The sequence below is a fragment of the Phyllostomus hastatus genome, unplaced genomic scaffold (assembly GCF_019186645.2).
Source record: "Phyllostomus hastatus isolate PE091 unplaced genomic scaffold, TTU_PhHast_1.1 phas_contig_86, whole genome shotgun sequence".
NCBI lineage: Eukaryota > Metazoa > Chordata > Mammalia > Chiroptera > Phyllostomidae > Phyllostomus > Phyllostomus hastatus.
Genome location: NW_025333977.1, coordinates 49,666,064 through 49,686,911, shown reverse-complemented (window position 1 = coordinate 49,686,911; position 20,848 = coordinate 49,666,064). Strand labels below are relative to the sequence as shown.

The 20,848-nt window shown below is 37.0% G+C and overlaps 1 protein-coding gene across 1 annotated transcript in view; it reads right to left on the bottom strand.

The window, feature by feature from the left end:
- Positions 1-20,848, bottom strand: part of MED12L (mediator complex subunit 12L) — a 316,418-nt gene that overhangs the window by 51,410 nt on the left and 244,160 nt on the right. The window contains exons 17-27 of the mRNA XM_045851889.1: positions 19,656-19,774; positions 18,860-19,003; positions 17,603-17,766; positions 14,684-14,815; positions 11,116-11,343; positions 9,886-10,027; positions 8,514-8,634; positions 8,064-8,165; positions 7,039-7,152; positions 3,641-3,840; positions 713-901 (exon numbers count right to left, since the gene is read on the bottom strand). Coding sequence (XP_045707845.1) covers positions 713-901; positions 3,641-3,840; positions 7,039-7,152; positions 8,064-8,165; positions 8,514-8,634; positions 9,886-10,027; positions 11,116-11,343; positions 14,684-14,815; positions 17,603-17,766; positions 18,860-19,003; positions 19,656-19,774 — 1,655 coding nt within the window. The remainder of the gene's footprint in view (positions 1-712; positions 902-3,640; positions 3,841-7,038; positions 7,153-8,063; positions 8,166-8,513; positions 8,635-9,885; positions 10,028-11,115; positions 11,344-14,683; positions 14,816-17,602; positions 17,767-18,859; positions 19,004-19,655; positions 19,775-20,848) is intronic.

Sequence of the window (20,848 nt, the reverse complement as noted above, 5' to 3'; positions counted from 1 at the left end):
CTTAAAGTATTGCAAAAGCCTGAGAGAGCTTGTAAGAGTCCTACACTTAGCATAAAACTAATGCAATTAAGCATTTTGGTTGCAGTGAATGAAATAAACACGTATGCGCATTAAATTTGGGGTCTGGGAATGCTCAAAAAATTTTCAACGTAAGTTAATGGTAATTGATTCTTCACTTTTTACCATTTTTTGCTTACAAAACATTTCACAGGAACACTCTACTTTCCGACAATGGGTATATGGATCAAAAGGCTGCCAAGTCTACTACACACATTCATTGTAAACACAAAAAAATAAATAGCAACATTAAAATAATGTGCCTCATTCAGCTGGGCACTAGAAATAACTAAGATAAACATGTCTTCTGTCAAAATCTATCTAAGCAACTCTATTCCAAAGTGATTTAAATATTTTTGGATAAGACACTTAACACAGTGCCCCCACAAAGCTTATTTTCATGCAATTACAGTACTGACTTAAAATATCAATATTTATGCAATGACTGCACGTAATCTGCAGTACCTACCTATAGCTAGCCAGCTATAAAGTGTGGCAATAACACAAAATAAAATGGGGAGAATAAAAATCTGAATTAACTGAATTAGCTGAGAAGAATTAGTTAGCAATGATAAAAAGAGACCGTAATTTTGGTTATAACTACAAAGAATGTGTCAAGTGACAGAAACATGACCTTTAAATTATCATCACTCACTTGCAGAATGCGCTTAATGTGCTGCCTTTGCAGGTTGTCCCCCTCAGGACATTCCTTGATGCCGTGAGGATAACAAATAAGCTGCAACAGTTTCTGTGCTTGCATGTTTGAAAGCACAGGGTCCAATATGAGTTCTTTGTCTGTGCATAATCTTTCAGGTTCTTTTAAGCAATGTTCTCCTACCCACTCCTAAAAATAATACAGCAGTTAGATCGGTAGGCAGCGACTTCTACAGGCATATGTAATATGTACTAAGTTCATGGCACACAATGGAATATAAAGCAGACAGGAATCTTCCCTTTAATAAAATATTACACATAAAAAAATGGTGGCAAAAGTTTTAAAAACAAAATTTCTAATATTTTTACTTCTTAAAAACACAAAGTAAAACCTTGGTTAAAAAATTTTTAAAACACAGATATGTAAAAAAAAGTGAAAAAAAGAAAGCTAAGGAAAGTAAGGAAAATACTGGCATATTTCAGTTGGAAAATGGGTTCCTGCTCTAGGAAATGTTTTGTAGTCAGTATTTTTAACTTGCTATATAAGGGCAATGAGTCTACACCACAATATCAAATTTTTACGGAATGCATTACACTATATTTTACTGAATAGAACATAACATTGAAAAAAGTATCTCCCTTTGTGATATTATTATAAATAAATATTTGTGTACATCTATTCTCTGTATAATTATTTTCTTAGGATAGTGTCACAAAAGTGCAACTGCAGGGTCAAGAAGTAGAGCAAAATGTAAGGCTATTAATGTATGTGGCTAATTGGCCTCCAGAGAGTTTCTACCGATTTAAACTCCTATCACCTTTTCTTCATCATTTTTTCAAAGGAGAACTCATATTAAATGAGCTAAGAAATCACCACCTGTCTCCGAGCCCCATGTGAACCCAGGTCTGTTTCAGAGGAAGCCACTTCATAACCACTGCACCAGGGGCTCGAGGCTGGCTGTCCGTTACAGTCACCCAAGGAGCCTGCTAAAATTCCAGAGCCCAGGCCCTATGACAATTCAACTAAGTCAACCTTAGAGAGCGAGACCAGGTATCAGTCATATTTGAAGGCATCAAAAAATTTTTTTTTGACTCCTCAGGTAATTCTAACATACCCTCACAGTTGAGAACCAATGAAAAACTCAATAACCCTCTTAATACCTATACAACTGTCTAGCTAACTTTTACCATAGTTACAATACACTTTAATAAAAACATGACCCTGTTGACATTAGGAAAGTGAAAAAGAGTATATATGATATGCCATGATTGTTTTGATAAGAAAAAAGAAATAAAAAAAGAAGAAATGAAAAATTAAACTAGAAAATAATAAAATTCATCACCTAAGGCAGGGAGCGATAAAGAGTAGGAGAGATAAGGGAGGCAGGACTCATCACTGAGTACACCTTTTTGTATAGTTGAAGTGTGGAAGCATGCTATTCCTAAGACAGAGCTGGGAGGAGAAAGAAATCTAAACTGAATGTAAACAGAAACAAATAAAATCAATTCTGCTTCAAGTGAGTAACATAACACACACTGAAGGAGAAAATCTAAATGACTTTTTAATACAATACTAAAAATGCTTAAGGAAGAATGATAAACAAATCTTCAAATCCTTTTAGTAGGCTTGTTTTTCCTTGTGGTATGAGTGTAGCAATTCTGAAACTATTACAGGTATACTGTAGAATTAAGCAAAGAGTAAATGGGTTAATGTTATTGGGAGTAGGGGTTCTTACTGTAGAAGAGGGGGAACACAAAAAACTTTGTGGGGCTGAAATGGTATTAAATATATCAGTATTAACTCATGGTTTACCCACACATTTATGTATGTAGATGTTTTTTCCTTGGCTCTGTCTGCCTTTCAGGCCTAGAAGCAATGAACACACATGGCCCATGGCAATGAGCATACCCAGTGCTGACCTTGGTTTCTAAATACCATCCTTGACTAACTAAGACCAAGGTTCTTTTGAGGAATGAGTAATTCCAGGTCTGGGGCAGAGAAAATACAAAAGGAGACATAACATTAAAAAACAAAACAAAACAAAACAAAAAACGAGATAAAGATATGTCCAAATAACATGACAACCAACATGAAAAGATTTCCACTGGAAAAATCTGGGACAACTTGAACATGAAAATAACTAAGGATAGTAAATTATAATCCATGTGGAAAATAAATAAATATAAATACGGGGAAAAAATAAGGGTAGGCTCTTCCTTAGGGAAGAATGAGGGAGTTTGATGAGAATATTTGCTTTGTCTTAATGTGTCTCCCCAAAGACCGATTATAAATTGCAAGGGAAAAAATAATTATACAGTAGAGAAATCATACAATGGAGACATCTTGATCAAAATTAACATCACCAATGAGGTGCAAATGGACATCATGTGCCTTCAGATGTGATTACCTGAGAAGAACACAACATTACTTCTGTAGTATCTTGGCCAGGAATGCATAATCTGAAGCTAATCTACAGGAAACTTCAGACAAATCCAACATAATTGGGACAATTGACAAAATTGGAATGTGGCCTATAGGTGAGAAAAAATTACTGTACCAATGCTAAATTTCCTGAGGTTTTAAACTATATTTTGCTTATGTTAATAAACACTGAAGTATTAAAAAGTAAAAAAGAATAATGTATGCCAACTACTCTCAAATGGTCAGGAGAAAAATTTTAAGTAAATGTACCACATTTACACACATATAGAATTATAAAGCAAATGTGGCAAAATGTAAAAACTTAATGAGTCTGTATAAATGATATACTAGAATTCTTTATTATTATTACAACTTTTCAGCAAATTTAAAATTATTTCAAAACAAAGTTAGCAGGAAAAAAAAGGTCCACCTATGTACAAGTTTTGTACAATAGTGAGAATCTCTTTCCAAAAGGACAGTTACATATTCAAACTTAAAGGTCAGTACCTGTTGACAGATAGTCCTCAGTACATATCTAGCATATTCTCTTAAATTGGCAGTTTCTATGGAAATGCTTTTTCCACAGGACTTTGAATTTTGTGAGGCAGTCCAGATATCATCAGCATTCCCATCGCGTCGTAAACCCCTCATGCTGAAGTCATCATTCTTTAAAGAGCTGACATTGTTATTGCCAATTTTGGCATCTCCTAAATAACAGAATCACAAAAGCAAAATCATACAAGTTCAAACTATTGCCAAGTATTTGAAAAGTAAATGAGGCAAGCTATCAGGGACTTCAAGTACATGAATGGTATGATTATTGCATAGTAGTTCAGCAATGAAGAGAATGGGTCAAGAGGATAAATGCGAGAACCTAGAGAAGTTTCATCAGACATGAGGAAAAAAGCAAGTTCAAGACTCAATCTTTATTTTGTTTATAGAATTAAGTATGCTTTCACCAAACTTGGAAAGGCCATTATAAATCACACTTAATAATCACAGAACATTGATTTCACCAATATTTCAAGCATGAATGTATTCAGATTCATTTGACTTGTAGACAAGGAAAAAATGGGTTACTCACCCTTCAAGATGTCCCTTTTCCATTTCTTCTCTTACAATGACTTATTTTCTATCCATAGGTCAAGAGAAAAGTTTTGCCTTAGCCCACCTTACTATCAACTTCTTGACAAGAGAGATTTATTTCCCTGGGAATGGAAAAGGGCAATGCATACTAAGGAAGCCCCGGAAAATAGGGCATTCATTGAATAACCCATGCCTTTCACTTTCCTCTCTGTAAAGACCAAATCAGAAAACTTCATCTCACCAGTCTCTACTACCCTCAACAAAATGAAGCTTAGGAAAGTGTTTTTTCCTTATTAAAAAAAAAAAAGTTCTGGGGTAAAAACCGAGCAGAGTGGTTGAATATCTAGAAATAAGAAATCTCTCACTGTGAAAGAGAAGTAACTATCCTATTTTGAAGGTGAGAGAATAAAATAATTTGGAAAAAAAGAACAAAATACTTTGGTAATAGAGACTGCCAAGTGACACAGAGCCTCCAAACTTCTGCCTGTGTACCTGCAGGACCCTCAGCCCGGAGAGAGAACATGGCCTGGAGCCAATACCAGATGAGTTCACAGGAGGCCCTTGCTGCCTTGCTCTGGGCGAAACCAAGGCCAGGTCAGCGCCGAAAGTCTTATAAAACCCGCAGGTCAACCAAGAAAAAGTTCTGAGTCTGCTGAAAAAATCTGAAAAAATCAGAACTGCTTACTGAATATTTACTTACAGAATCATTAAAAGGATGAGAGGAATAAAAATACAGTTCAACTCACCAATATCCTACTATCTATTATCATATACTTCTCATTAAAATATACAAAAACTACCAATTTCACTTTACTCACAGAAGTTTATTTAATTTAACAGAGTTCTTTAGGAGCTGAAATAAAGGCCATATTCTACATGCACAAAATTTAGCATGCTTTCTCCCAACTTTGATAATATAAATAATTACTTTTACACCTTAAAGTAAAACTACTCTAGATATTAGAAACCAAATTCTATAAAACGGTCCTATCTCCCAAACTCAAAATAGGTCCTGATGGACAGGGCTTGAGAAAACATGTTAGGACATGAGAGATAGGTAATTAAAACTTCTGTAAAAACAAAAACAAAGAAACACAACAAGCATCTCTGCCAGTCCCGGACGAGGAGATCCTCACATCAGGTTAGACGTTTGGGGGCCGTGGGGGCCGCACCAGAACCGTCTGCAATCATACAGACACCAGAACAAATGAGAGTGTCCAGTGATGGCCTGGTCCAAGGACCTGCTGACTCACCTTGCCCAGTCCTGACCTCTTAGACCTGGAGAACCTTCCAGCGCTTACAAGGCTGTAGAATCTACCAAGAACTGAGGCCAGTTTAAAAAGGTTAAGGAGAGGCAATCAAAGAAAAATGAATTGGTGATTATACATAGGTATTAAACTATGGTTATTTGGATATTTAAACAGGTTGGCCAATTTTACCTGGAATCAGACCAGTCATTCAAATCAAAGGGGCAATGTCTACACTGCACTCATTTTAGATTCTGCCATTAAAACATCTATGACTTATGCAGGCGCCCTTCCAACATTAGTTTATGGAAAATCTATTTTGATTCTGTTATGAATGTTAGATATCACAGTAAAAAAAAAGGCAGTTCTGACTTCAAGGTCTCTACTTTTATTAATTAAACAGAATTGACCAGCCACCTTTCCTTCCAAATATCATCGGAGTGCAGAAAGTTTACTTACTGAGATGACCATTTAATGCTGGCTGCTAAAACTATAAGCTCCTGAGCTCAGAGGAGGCTGTACCCCTCCATGACTCTACCTTTCTCCTTTTGCTGCAAAATTCATGAGTGTTTAACAGGAATATTATATACTTGTAAATGTATATAATGTGTATACATATGTGTATATGTAGATGTTTTTAAATGAACTCTTAATTATTTGTCTTATGAAAACCCTGCTCCTTCCCCCTTGTCACCACCAAATAACACTTCCCAAGTAGGAGTATAAACAGAAAGGGTACATCCTCAAACATGTTCTGAAAGACTCATCAGACAATTTCTATCCATGCAGTAATTTCTACTCTAATCAAAGGGGCCTCCTTCAGAACATAAGAGAGAACTTTTGTGCAGTAAAGACCAAAAGAGGGAACGCGAAGTTGGAACTAGGCAGTGTGAATTGAAGACTTCCCCATCATTCTCCTAACTGATCCGAAGGATAAACAGTCTTAAGGTATTGTGCTGTGGATGAATAGAGAAGGCAGTACTACCACTCCAGGAGGATGTAAACCAGTAAGAATATAAGATACATCTTGGACATCATGAAATATATATAAAAAATTGTGATATCTAATATTGATGTATCTGTAATATCAATCTCAATGCAATTATCATCTGATTGATAAGAAAAACTAAAGTACAAAGATATAAACTTGTTCAGGATCACAATGGAAAAAGGACACTAAGATTACAACCCAGGTTTTCTAGTGTTTTACTCCTGGAGTCTAACATGAAATTTAAAACTTTGGTTAGGTCACTGAGTCTTCTGTGTCCATCAGGAAGTGTGACTTATGCCAACAAATGAGGGCAAAACAACTCAGGATATGGGAGGATCGATAATACATCAGAATGAGATAGTATGCAGTTAAAACACCACCAAAAAAAGGTGCTATATTTAAATTCCACCCATGTTGTAGGAAGGGCCAGACTTCTCAGACTCCAATTAAACTTGGACTTGGGAAAAGCCAACTCATTTTTTTTCCAGGAGAACAACAACAGTAACAAAAACATTTCTAATAATATTAAATCAAGTTAAACTTCTGGTGATTAACCAAGCTTAGTGCCAGGATAGTCTTACCAAGCATCATAATTGCTTTTAAAACAGCAAACACAGCTCCCACTTCGATGCTGTTGTGAGCAGCAGCTAAGAGGTGTCTATCACAAGATGATCGTATTCCAGGGAAGGGTTTGCCTATGAGAGTAACAACAAACCCTTAACGTCTCATCACCATCATGAACAGTCTTTTGTAACCATTTACAGTTAGCAGGGCTTTTCATTGTTAGACTGTGGGTGCTTAATTGCCATTAGCTAGCTTTAACTGATGCTTCATGGATTTACCTAAGAAACATTGTCTGTACTCCTTACTTAACCTCTCCTTTCAATCACCGTATTTTTGGACTATAACGTGCACCCACCCCCCAACTTGGGAGGAATAATGGTTATTAATGCTGCTGTTGACTTCTGTTCACATTTACACTGAGAAATATTTATGTGATTAATGTTATTAAATATTTTACCATATTTTTTGCTTCAAAAATTTTCCCATTTTTCCCCTCTGAAACCTAGTGCATTTTATGGTCCAAAAAATGCTGTTTTTGCTCCTGAGACAGAGGTGTCAAAAACATTAGTAGGATTTGCATACACTTATGCTGTCTCACACACACACCCCCCAATATGGAAATGATCTCTAGGAACAGACTTCACTAACATGCCCAGCTCACCTTTACTCCCTTTATCTGAGTAAAAGAGTAAATGAATCATCCCTGCCCTAAGCTGCTGTGATTTGGTTCATAACCAACATGCACAGTGTGTTAGGGGATCACGCTGCCCCACAGCATGGCTTGGCCTAAGAGCAAAAGTATTTTGATTGATTGTTAACTCTGGATTTGAGTTTCTCATACATCCGAGTATGCGGTAAGGGAGAGGTGCCGACAGCCCTCTCAGTGGCATCACTGCACCCCTTCCTCGCCTTGCTTCCTCGCCTTGAAGCAGGCCCCCCAGAGTCAGGGAGGAAATTACAGAATGGACAGCCTACTGGGTCATTTTAGAACCAGCAGCTCCAAATGAAAATGTCATCCCAGATTTCTCAGCGCTCAGCTCACCAGTTGCCTGAGGTAATAAGCAGGCCGGGGGAGCTCGGAACAGATGAAGCAGGAGCCGGCATGTCATTCTCGCCCCGGGCTCAGCATCCGCATCTCCACAAGCTAGGGAAGAAGGATTTTGAAAGCAAGTTTTCTAACATACTCAAAAACATATCTTCAGGTTTTCTATTAAGCTATAGTTTCTAGAATAAATAAACAAGTGTTCCTTATGGTAAGAAGTAAGGCACTGGCCATGCTTTTCTGAGAAACCCAGATGTCCGTGCTTCCTCAGAAATGGGCACTAATATCCATGAGGATTCATGGCACTCTGTGTAGAACAAAACCTACCATCTTGTCATCTTTCCCACGACGCCACACCCCTGCCCAGTGCTCATACCCTTAGAAGCTACTCACAGGGTGTTCTCAGAAACCACCCCACCAAGACCACAGTCAAACAACAAATGCCATCACCTGCTGCGAGGAGCGAGGGGAGCGCGACGTGCTGCACGACGTCCTCCAGGGAGAAACACTGTCGTGCTATCAGAATAGCAATGAAAGTAGCTAATGAATCATGGAATGAAAGGTCACTCACCTTCAAGAAAAACATTGACATGTTTTAATACCTAACACCCTCTAAAGTAGTATCTAAGATTAATATCTAAGAGAATGTAGGCAACACCAATAAGGTCTCAGATCCCCAAATGAGTGAAATAACTTGTCATGATTATTACCCTCCAGGCTTATTTCTACTTTGTGAGACAAAGAATGAGGTTTCCCCACATCCCATTGCTATAAGAAGATACTGAGCTTTATCTTGAGTACATATAATTGAAAAAGAAAAAAAAAAAGAAAACAAAGAAATCCCTAAAAGATGTAGCAGAAATAAAACTTTTCTGCAGAACTTAGTATGCTCTGTCATGTAAGGGCAACCATTAGTAGGCCCTAACTGAAAAACAAGCCTTGGTAATGTTTGGGAGTTCTTTTTAGGAATAACAAACAATGTGCCTTTAATATAAAGTTAGATTTAAAAACAACTCTGAAAATTTACAATTGACTCCTAAATTTTAAAAAGAGAGAAAAGAGGAAGAAAATTCATTCACAGTAAAACCTCTACCTTTACAGAACTCACAAGACTTTGGCAGAAAATAATGATAACTTTAAAAATCTATAATAGCATCCTTTATATTGAGTTGTAGTATAGGCCAGGAACTATGGTTAGCGACGTACAAAGATCATCTCATTTAACAGCTCAGAGGTAAAGCGTAATAAAAACAACTAAGAGGTTAAGGAACAATGTTAAAGACAACAATATGTGTCTTTTCTGTCTAGAAAAGCAGACCACAGATAGGAGCTTTACATGTGTAAAATCTTAGGCAGTCATACAATGAATGGAATAGGATTGTCCAACCTGTCTTGAGATATCAGAACTGAGAAGTTCAACTTCAGCTGGAAGGTAGTTTTTAAAATGTATAAAATGGTTTTACATGTATGATATGTTAATATATATTACACCAAGAAATGATAGGCAAAAATAAAGAATTGAGATAGATTTTTAGGAAATTCACACATCATGCATGCACTATGATATCTAAGGAAATGTGTGATATATAACGTGTATCTCTTCATCACTTCCAGACACAATCACTAAGAATGGCCAATGAATTAAGCCTGGACATTCTTAATGCAACACAGCAAAACCAACCACACTCTGATGACTGCATTTAGAGAGAGAAGAAAAAAATATTTTACAATTATTTCAGTTAAGGGTTGAGCCAATTTAAAAAATTACTCACAAATCAAATATTTAATTGCAGGTGAGTTTTTAAATGAAAAGAACACTTACATCTACAGTGCAAAGTACATCATTAAACCCCCACACATGATTTGAAGAACAACAAAGGGCCTTCAGAACTCCCAGCCACTCTGAACTAAGAACAGTGCAGCAGGCCGTCAGCTCGGAGGAGAAATTGGCTATGTCATTAATCCTAAAAAAAGGAAAAGAATATACATAGTAGTAGGTAACAAAAAGAACCACTCATGTGACATACTTAATGAACACGTGTTTCACTATCATCAAGTGAGCCATTCATTTCTTATATTCAGAATACATAATGCTCCCTTGACAAATAACCTAGCAGAATCTAAAAGTAAATGGCTTCAAGTGCTTTGTATTGTTTAATGCTAGTGAGCAACAAACAGTAATCAGTACAGATATCAATAAGCATATTTTTAGTTCTGTGAACAAATCTGACCTATACAATTAACTTTTAAGCACATCAAAAAAATTAGCCCTGGCCAGGTTGCTTAGTTGGTTGGAACATTACCCCATGCACCAAAAGGTCCAGGGTTTGATTCCCATTCAGGACATACCTAGGTTATAGGTTTGGTCCCTGGTGGGGACGTGTATGAGAGGTAACTAATCAATGTTTCTCCCCCCCGACTCCTTCCTCTCTCTTTCTAAAATCAATAAAAACATATCCTTAGGTGAGAATTAAAAAAACAAAACATGAATTGGTTGAGAAAAAAAGAGCATCCAAAAAAAATTAAAGAAATTTAACTTAGGTAGGCCTAAATACAGTGTTTTCAAAATATAGGTAATTTTTATTTTTATTGTTTATGTTTCTGTCTCTCAGGTTAAGGAAATCATAGTATAGAGCAGAGATGAATTCAGGAATGAAAAAATAAGGTGGGGGGGGGGGAGGGAGAAGCAGCCCTGACTGGTGTGGCTCAATTGGTTAGAGTGTCATCCCACAGACCAAGAAAAGGTCCTAGGTTGGATGCCCGGCCAGGGCACGTGCCTAGGTTTCGGGTTTGGTCCCTGATCGGGGCATGTGTGAGAGGTAGCCAATCAATGTTTCTCTCTCACATCAGTGTCTCTCTCCCTTTCTTTCTCCTTCCCTCCCCACTCTCTAAAATTAATAGGTATGTCCTCGGCTGAGGATAAAAAAAAAATAAATAAAAGCAAACAACATCCAAATGTCAGCATAGGTAATTACTAAAGAAGTTAGTTTCAAAGTAGCACCAAAGCAACAACTGTGTGGTTAGTCCTAAATTCCAGGGTAACTCAGCTCACCTTCCAGCATCCTGATGGCCCATACATACATTCATGAGTGTATTGCAGACGAAGCTGTAGCGATTGGCTGCATTGTCACTGAGGATCTTGCCCAGCATCGAGTAGTTGATGCTACGGGCTGAAGGGTTCTCAATAAAATCCATCATGAAGTCCGGATCCCATCGCAAGTTAGAGTTGGCAGGCATCACATTATTATATATGGTTTGCTTAACTTTTGAACAGGCACTACTGAGGTTACAAGAAGAAGAGTTAAAGATAAAAACAACCTAGAATAACTAGAAAGTTAGTTCATTTAAGGACAGATTAAATGGCAACAACTGTAATGCATTTCTAGAAAAAGACTCATGTTGTGAGTTCTTGATACCAATTTCTTGATCATCAGCACTAAGCACAGTGTCTGGAATGTAATAGTCACTCAATGAATAGTTGCTGAATGAGTTGAAGAACAAAACAAGAATAAAATGTTTGGTTACTAATCGTAATTACTGTCTAAATCTCTTCACTGAAGGATACAGATTTGCAATCTGGAGTCAGGACCTGTTCAAATGTTGGACATTATATAGTCCTCAGTGCTTTTAAAACCTCCATTTTTCTGTCTTAACTACCCTTGCCAATTTTCTACTCAACTTTTCTTTCATACTCATTTAGCAGTAATTCCTAATTTGTTTCCTTTTTCCACTAAAAGTGAAACAAAAACAAACTCTCCTCTTTGCTGGTTCCCTCCCTAACTCCACATCCCTGGTTCCCTCCACCTCTGACTGTTTGCAAACAGACTTTGGCAAATAGTAAGGCATTATCTCCATTTTGGTCAACTTCCCCTTTATTTTAAGAAGTTATTCGTTCCTGTCTTTAGAAACCAAAAGAATTCTGCTTTTCTTTCTTAGTTTTCATAAGACTCAATCCCTAATTTCCCATCATTATAGAGACTTCTCTTGAGTTGATTCTCAGCCTGGAGAAAAGTTTAACTTTTCTGAACTCTATGGCTCACGGTGAGGTCTCCTCACCCTTCATTTCTACGCTTCCTATTTTATTTATTAGATTCTTTCCAGGTGAGCTACTATGTTTTAATGAAGAGTTAGCTGCTACCTAGTCACTCTCATATTCTTACCACTCTCTGTTGCAGGCATACATGGAATTAAGGAAATAACTCAGGTATTTTCCTTCTGAAATTGCATGTATCAAAAAACCTGATAGAGTAATGAAAGCAACAAACACCAAGGCCAAAACGACTTATGTTCAAATCTAGTTTCCTCATTTATTAACTTTCGATAAAGAACAATCATTTGTTGATAGGAAACATCATTTCTACTTCCTGGGGTTGTTGGGAGGAATACAGATCTTAATGGAAGTAACCCAGCGTCGTGCCTGGCACAGGCAGCCACTCAGAGGGAGATGTGAAAATGCTGTATGCCCCCCAAACAGATGGTGTTCGGATCCAATATGTAACACTGGTTTAATAGCTCACTAACAGAAATCTCTCTGCATGTCTAGCTTTTGTTTGACCATGTTTCTCAATCCCAAACTTCACATAATGTCTGACTTCCACATTTCCTGACACAGCTGCATTTCTCTTCCACTTTCTTTCTTTTTTATCCTCATTCAAGGATATTTTTATTGATTTTAGAGAGAAAGAAAGAGAGGGAGGAAGGCAGGGAGAGAGGGAGGGAAGGAGAGGGAGAGAGAGATTGGTTGCTTCCCATACACACCCCAACCGGGGACTGAACCTGCCAACTTTTGGTGTACGGGATGGCACTCCAATCAACTGAGCCACCCAACCACGGCGTCTCTTCCACTTCTTTAATCGAGGAGACTTTAGATGGTGTCACACCCTGTGATGCACCACTGTACTGATTCTAAGCAGCCCCTCAGTTCATTTTGGGTTTCCTAAATCTCCACACAGCCAGTGCGAATGGCTTAAATTAACTTGTACTACTCTGCAGGAGCATTAGGGGTCAAATAGGCAATTTGGACTCTTGGGAAGTTTGCTAGTAAAAACAGGGCTATTGCATAAACCAAGTCATGTATGAGAAACCTCTCTAAAAACTGTAAACCAAAACTGAAAGCGCTCTGTAAAGAAACAACAGAACACACGGTATTATTACTATTACATCATTTCTGTGGCAAGATGTTTCCTAAGGTTCGCTCCAACTTTCTATAAGAGATTATTTAGAAACCATTAAAAGTATCACAGTATCTCTGGATACATCTTTTATCCAAGAGATATTTTTTTGAGTGTCTACTATGAGCCAGATACTCTTCCAGGTCCTGGGATAGAGCAGTAAGAAAAACAGAAAAAGTTTCTGCTTTCGTTTCCATTTTAGGAACAGGATGGATTATAAACAAACATATAGTTTACTGGGGTTAGTAAGTGCTAAGGTTCAAAGAATGGCAGAGAGTAAGGGGGAGGGCAGTGGGAAGCCATCAATGAAGTGCGGACGCGAGCGTGCAAATAACTAGGGAGAACTCAACAAGAGGCAACAAGTGCAAAAACCCCAGGACAGGTGCTCAGAGCGTCTGAAGACTGGTAAGGAGGCGCACACAGTCAGAACAGAGCAGAGGAAAAGAGGTAGAAGAGAACACCAGACCCAGCAGCTCCCAAAGGCTACTTACACACTTTGGGGGTTTTTAGTCTAAGTAGATAAGAAGACATTAAAAAGTATTATTCTTGTTTTAAAGGATGGTTTTAGTAGATATGTTGATCATTCGCTCAGGAGAGTCAAGGAGGCAGGCAGCGAAAACAGTCAGAATTGTGCGACGGGCTAACCAAGAGACGCCCACCGTGGTAGTGACAGAGTGTGAAGAGTGGTCACAGGATTTACAAACAAACGGGATGCAAGATACAAGGGAGCGCCCTGGCTGGCGTAGCTCAGTGGATTGAGCATGGGCTGTGAACCAAAGTGTCGCAGGTTCGATTCCCAGCCAGGGTACATGCCTGGGTTGCAGGCCATAACCCCCAGCAACCACACATTGATGTTTCTCTATCTCCCTCCCTTCCCTTTCTAAAAATAAATAAATAAAATCTTACAAAAAAAAAAAAAAAAAGATACAAGGGAGCAAAGAAAACCGGCATGACTGATCGTGCTCTCCTTATTTCCTTCTGGGCCCCGAATTCACTTTGTCAGCTATTATTGTCTCCTACAGTTGGATTATCTAAATTTCCTTGTAATAACATTAAATAAGTACGTATTTTCCAGCTCCTGTCTACTTGTGGGGGTAGCAAGTACTGAGATGTTGAGAAGGAACGGGAGTCAGGGATGCTGTTTGAAACAGGGTGGTAATGGAAGCAGGGAAGCAAACAAAGTAAGAAAAGGGGAAACAATGTTCCAAGTGAGGTAACAGCAAATGCAAACTACATAGTATTTTCTCTCAAGTTTATCTCAAAATCGCAATCACAGTTAAACATGCATTTGTGATAAGAAGTTATAGCTACAATGATAGGAAACAATATGAATTCAGGCAGATATAATTACGATTAACCTTCATTGTTAAAAAGGATGACAATACTGGTTGAATAACTAACAAATGGAGGCATAATTCTATGGCTTTCTTTTGATTTTCTTCTACCCACCTGAAGAGGTCTCCAAATTTACTTCTGAGGTGGCTACATGACACGTAGAGATCATAGAGGTAGGCTAAGATGCATCTTTCAGGGGAAGAACACTCTGAGGGGTTCACAACATGCTTCACCACACCGCACAGCCTATGAGAAAACGTGAGGAAATGAGATGCACATTTGTCTAATATACACGTTCCCATTTGGATCTTTTAGAGTGAGACCGTGTCCATGTATTACTTGTGTAAGAAAAGATATCAGATTGTTAACACTAATCATCATTACAACATTAAGTAATTGAGTAAAATATCAATTTACTATAATATTGAAATACTAGGTATTTTTTTAAAAAAACTTCAAAAATGTCATTAACAAGAAACAACAAATTCCTCCACACAGAAGGTATATATTGATCCATCAATTAAGTGGTTATGATCAGAATACAAAAGGAAAGCTGAAGTAGAGAATCTTACTTCAGTAAAAAATTTCACAAAATCAGTAAATTTTCAAAGATCCCCAAATCTACTTCTTAAGTTAAGGACCAATAAGTGATAAGTAAACCTGGGAAATCCATTTTTAAAACCATGAGTTGGTTCTCACATAAACCTGGTGAATTCATGGTTTTAGGTCACATTCTCCTTGTTTATCCGAACTAGAAAATATTTACTTTAGCTTATTTTATATAAGAATTTAATCCCCCCTTCTTTTTTAGTGACATTCTCTGTAAGTATTTCAGTTCACAAGTATCATTACTATTGCAATCTCTGCCATTTTTCCTAAATCATAACTATGATCTCTTTGGCCATAGTTCATAGAACAAAAAAGTTCATACAACACAGAAGTAAACAAAAGTGGTCCACCGACCTATTTGTGAGTCTGATTCCACTACCACCTTGTATTCTGTTACAGGGTTCGGCCGACAGCAGTGTTACAGATGACTCAGATTATTAAAGCTAAAATGGGCTTTAAAAATCACCTGATTCATGTTACTCACTTTACAAAGAGGGTTCTAAGGCTCAGAAAGTTAATGTAAACTGCTCACAGGCAAAGAGCTAGTTCATAGCAGATTCATGAGGAGAGCTCAGGTCTCTACACTCCCAGGCCAGAGCTCACTCCACTATTCAGGGGACTGGGTGAAGCCAGAGGGAGCCTAGGTGTAAAGGCCAAGAAGGAATCACAAATTCCAGAGGTGAACACAGCAAAGTATGTGAAGAAATGGCAACATAGTATCCCAAGCCCTGTAAAATGACATTGGCAGATGAGGCCACCAGGCAGCTGATAAAATCTGTCAATTACATCAAAAGTGTCACAAAATTATGAAAAAGAGATTCATTTGGTTAACTATATAAACAAATAAAATTCCAGACATAACCTAACAGAGCAAATAGTTACTTGTAAATAAACATTTATTGAGAGTTTGCTAGGCATCAAGAGTATAATAGTCAATGTTTTCTCAATTTTTTTCATTTGCTATAGGTAAGAAAAACATTTGACACTGAAATTCAGTATATTCATTTGTGTAAGTACAGAAAAACAAAATAATAGTTTGAAGTAAAATACTTTCCCTTACTGTATACGATAAAGTCAAAATATAATAGAATTAATATTGAGTGATTTTATGAATATTTACTAGAACACAAATTAAAGTGTCAAAATAAATGATACTGAAATAAATTTCAAAATAACAACAAAAAATACTTATCAAAACCTATTATATTCATTCCATGGCCAATTAATGAGTTTCACACGGTTTAAAAAGTGTGGCATGAACAAAATGGCATGAATGAGCTCCCAGTTCACAGACTTTCAGCGATCTGAGGGTGCAGTTCTGTGACGCTGGGTGGTGCATCACTTCCCCACGCACTTCCTTTAACAAGCCTGAGTTCGAGTTTCTTGGCTTGTAAAATGGTGTTGATTATTCAACCTTACAGGGTAGCTGAATGTTATTAAACAGTCCTCTATTTCCTGAATTCTAACATATTTTCTCACATTTAAAATTATCTGGGATATTTCAGATTTTACTTAATGATGTGTGTGTACAATTAATGTGAGAGCATTTCCTTTCCCCCCAAAAGGCACTGTTAAATGGATGTCACTCTAGAATAGAAAATAAACTGATTACATGTACTAGTTAACAAAAGAGTACTATAGAACCAAAGGACCTCATGTCTCTTTTGAACCCAGTCAGAAAATGGAAGAGAAAGAAAAACAGGTTGCCTTTTTTAAATATAAAGGCTGGGAAACGAGTCTTTTGTGGACAAAAAGGAGCTTAGGATAGGGTTTTTGAGAGCTCATTATACTTCTCTGGTTTCTATAGCCTCAGTCTCTAATGGTGATATTAGGTAATTATTTAGCTCACTAGTAGTAGTAGTAGAGATAACCTAAGCCTGCAATGAACACAAACCAAAAGACTAAGAATCAGGCAAGTCACCTGTTCCAGACTGTCTTATCAGAAGAGATTCAATTTATTTCAAAAATGAAAATAGAGAAGTAAATTTCTAAGAAGACAATGCACCCAAAGCTTATTTGGTATTGGATTCTCAGAATATAAACCAAAATTACATGGACAAAAAAGTTGTCATGTATGCATCATTCAAAATTACCCATGATGCTTAATGGGTAGCACAGGTGACAGAGTGCGATAAACGACTGGCGTATAGTCACAGAAACCGGGGGAGGGATGTGCGACAAGGAACAGAAAAAGCAAAAGAGAGGGAGGAAGGGAAACACACTTTATTAAGAAAAATGTACTATTTTTCATGCTTATAACTCCTTTGGTACATGTTTTGTTGAAAAATTATTCTTTAGCTATGTTATATCTTTTTATAGAAATAAACTTCAGTACTGTTTTTCTCACAAAACTACCGTAATATTTTCATCACAAGCTATACATTATAGAATGTGTAAAATAATGATGTTATTATATATACCGACCCTTCAAACACCTGGGCTGTCTGGTCGGGATTCAGGATCAGACAGCTGTGGTACCGCCTGAGCACCGCCACAATGCAGACACAGAGTCCCGTAGTGTAGCTTCCTGCCAGGCTGGAGGACTTCAGGAGCAGTTCAGCTTCTACAACACTCAGTTCGTTCAGTAGCTACAATGAGAGAAAAGACCGAATGAAAATGTAGCTGCCACAGCAAATAAGAAATTGTTTATTTTTAAAAACCATGCATATATTGAGTTATTATAGTAATACTTGATCTCACCCTTTATCCTGCTCCAGGACCATATACATATACAACTTGTCTCAGAAAACACATCCCAGTAAATTAAAATGATTTTTATTTTTAATCCTTTATCAAATTATGTAATTTTTCTTGTCTAGAAACCATGGCACATCATGCAATCAGGAAGCAGTTCCAAAACTTTACGGCAGCCCAAAGTTCTAGACTGAATAATTACAGAGAACATCCTACCTCTCACTTTTTTTCTCCTTTTTCCCTTCTTTTGACTAAAAAAGAGATTCTTCGATCATTATTTTCTTATTAAGAAAACTAACGCCTCCAACAGAATAAGCAATAGAAACCAACTTTCACTTTCATTTACTTACAAAATACGAAAATAAATAAACCCAAGTATATGTACAAGAAATATAGCAGGAAAAATCAAATAATAAGATTTTAATTTTTTTGCTCTTAACATAAAATATACTCTATAATAAACAGCAAATAAACTTTCACCCTTCCCTAAACAAAGTAACAAAAGACAAAAAAAAAAAAATATGCCCTCAAGCCCTGACTGATCTGGCCCAGTGGGTTGGGTGTCATTCCACAAACTGAAAGGTCGCCAGCTCGATTCCTGGTCAGGCGCATGCCCGGGTTGTGAGGCCAGGTCCCTGGTTGGGGGTGTGCGAGAGGCAACTGATGGTTGTTTCTCTGGCACATGAACGTTTCTCTCCCTTTTCTCCCTCCCCTCCCCCTTTCTAAAAATAAATAAATAAATAAGATCTTTAAAAATACCCTTAAAACACTCATATTTGAAAATGACTATTATATATTTTAGCACAGTATTATAATTATTTAACTGAAAACTATCAACACAGCTGCAATTAAAATGCTAGTTGGATACTGTTGTTTCAGGATATCTCAATTGTATGATTGAGACACATTGTGTGTCTCATTTTAAGTTGTATGATGCCTGGTAGATTTGTTTTCCTAAAAATGGGAGAAGCAGTGTCTCTCTGACACCTGTATTGCGAAGTCAATTAGTCCATTGATGTTCAGGGCCGGCTCCATGAGGTCAAAGATGAGCTGGATGTGGTGAGCCAAAGGGAGGTGATAGGATGTCCCTGAGGCAAAGCTTGTGATTTGTTCCAGCACATTGTTAGAGATCTGTGCAAAAAAAGTGAAACTAATTTTAAGACCAGTATTCCAAATAACTTTTTATTTAAGTTCTTTTAATTTTTACTAATATATCTGAATTTATGTGATTCTACTTAGAAGTTAAAACACTGCTACAGAAACCAAAATCATGTACAAATTGACTTTCTTACTATAACTATAATTTGAAGAAATAAACCATATAACCATTAAGATTTAGACTCAAGTACCCTAAAACAGAACAACTATAAGTATTACATAATTTCCAGATAATACATTTTTGAATATCAACGATTTTGTGAATTAAAAGTTTCTTTTCAATTGTATAGTATTCTATTTGTCATCAACAGATTTTTCTCTTATTAATAGCAATGCAGGACCATAATGTAATAATGTTTAAGTATTGCATTAGGAATGTTTTATATAATGGTGATGTTTTTTAGAAGGCAAACATATTTTCATAATATGTTTATGTCACTTCTGAGAGTGACAACCTGACACTTCAAACTGAACTACTTACTCAACAGTTTGAGATGCTCCCAAATATGTTTTAAAAACCAACAAATATGTATTAAAAGCAACTAAGGACTGAAACATATACTGCAGAAAAGTCTTTTAAGGAAATATGAGTATTCCAAATGCATAAGTTGCATTAAATGGCTACCTGGGATGTCACTTGATGCTGATCAAAGTATGAAAGGAGTTGAAGTTTGGTGAACACAGTCTCCAGCGTTGGAAATGCTTCCTGTTTGCTCTTCCTGGTTTTCTGTCCTTCATCTCCACCTACACAAACACACAGTAAACACATTAGCTTCATCTGAACAGAAACTCTTGGCTTTTTAAAGTTACTGTTTTTATTGGAACATATATACACATGAAAAAAGTACATAAACTTTATGAATTTATAAAAAGTAAATACACTCAGATGATGGAATTCAAACATAAAGTCATATATTGGAACCCCAGAAAGTGCATCGGCCCCTCCAGTCACTCTCCCCTCCCCAGGGAACAAGCTCCCAACTTCTCGCAGCTTAGATGGACACTGCCCACCTTGGAACTTGGTATGAACAGAACCATACAGTATATACATCTACTATCTGGCATCTTCCACTTAACTCTGTGTTTCTGAGATACATCTTGTTGTTGCAATTTTAATTTGTCCTAAAAACTGACAATTCCCACTTGTGTACACTATTCCAATGTTTGACTATACCACCATCTATATATCCATTATGGTGCATTGTTTCTAGATCTCGGCTACTAAGAGAAACACCTCCATGGACATTTCTAATGAACTGACTTTTGAAATAGAAAGATCTCAGCAATGAAGAGGGAAAAAATCACCCAGGCTCATTCTGCTATAATAAGAAGCTTATTATAGCATTCTGCTATAATAAGAAGATGCCAGATCCACTGGCATCTTCTTAAGAGACTTTCTATGAGAGTTTCTTCCAACAGCTTAGTTTGTAAAAAGAGGAAATTTATAAAATTCTGAACTTTTTAAGGGGTAGAAAAGAATGAAATTCCTCCACATTAATCAGAAAGTGTTTCACTTAATCAATTTAGGATAAAGAACTTTGAAAAAATTCCAATAAAATTTTTTTATAAATACTGCTATCCCAGAAGGACTCTTGTTCTTCTTAAGAATTTAAAAGATAACATCCAAAAAATAATTAGATCCTGTTTTTAAATATTTCTGAATATATGTATTTACAAAGACAAGTCCAGAAACAAAAAGGAAAGGGTGGACTGCATGATCTCTGACAAGGGCACTGCCCTCACACCTTTTTCTTCCCCTTTGCCCTGTTCTGCCTGACTCAGCCCCTGTCCCCTCTGGGAATCACCCACGTTGGGTCT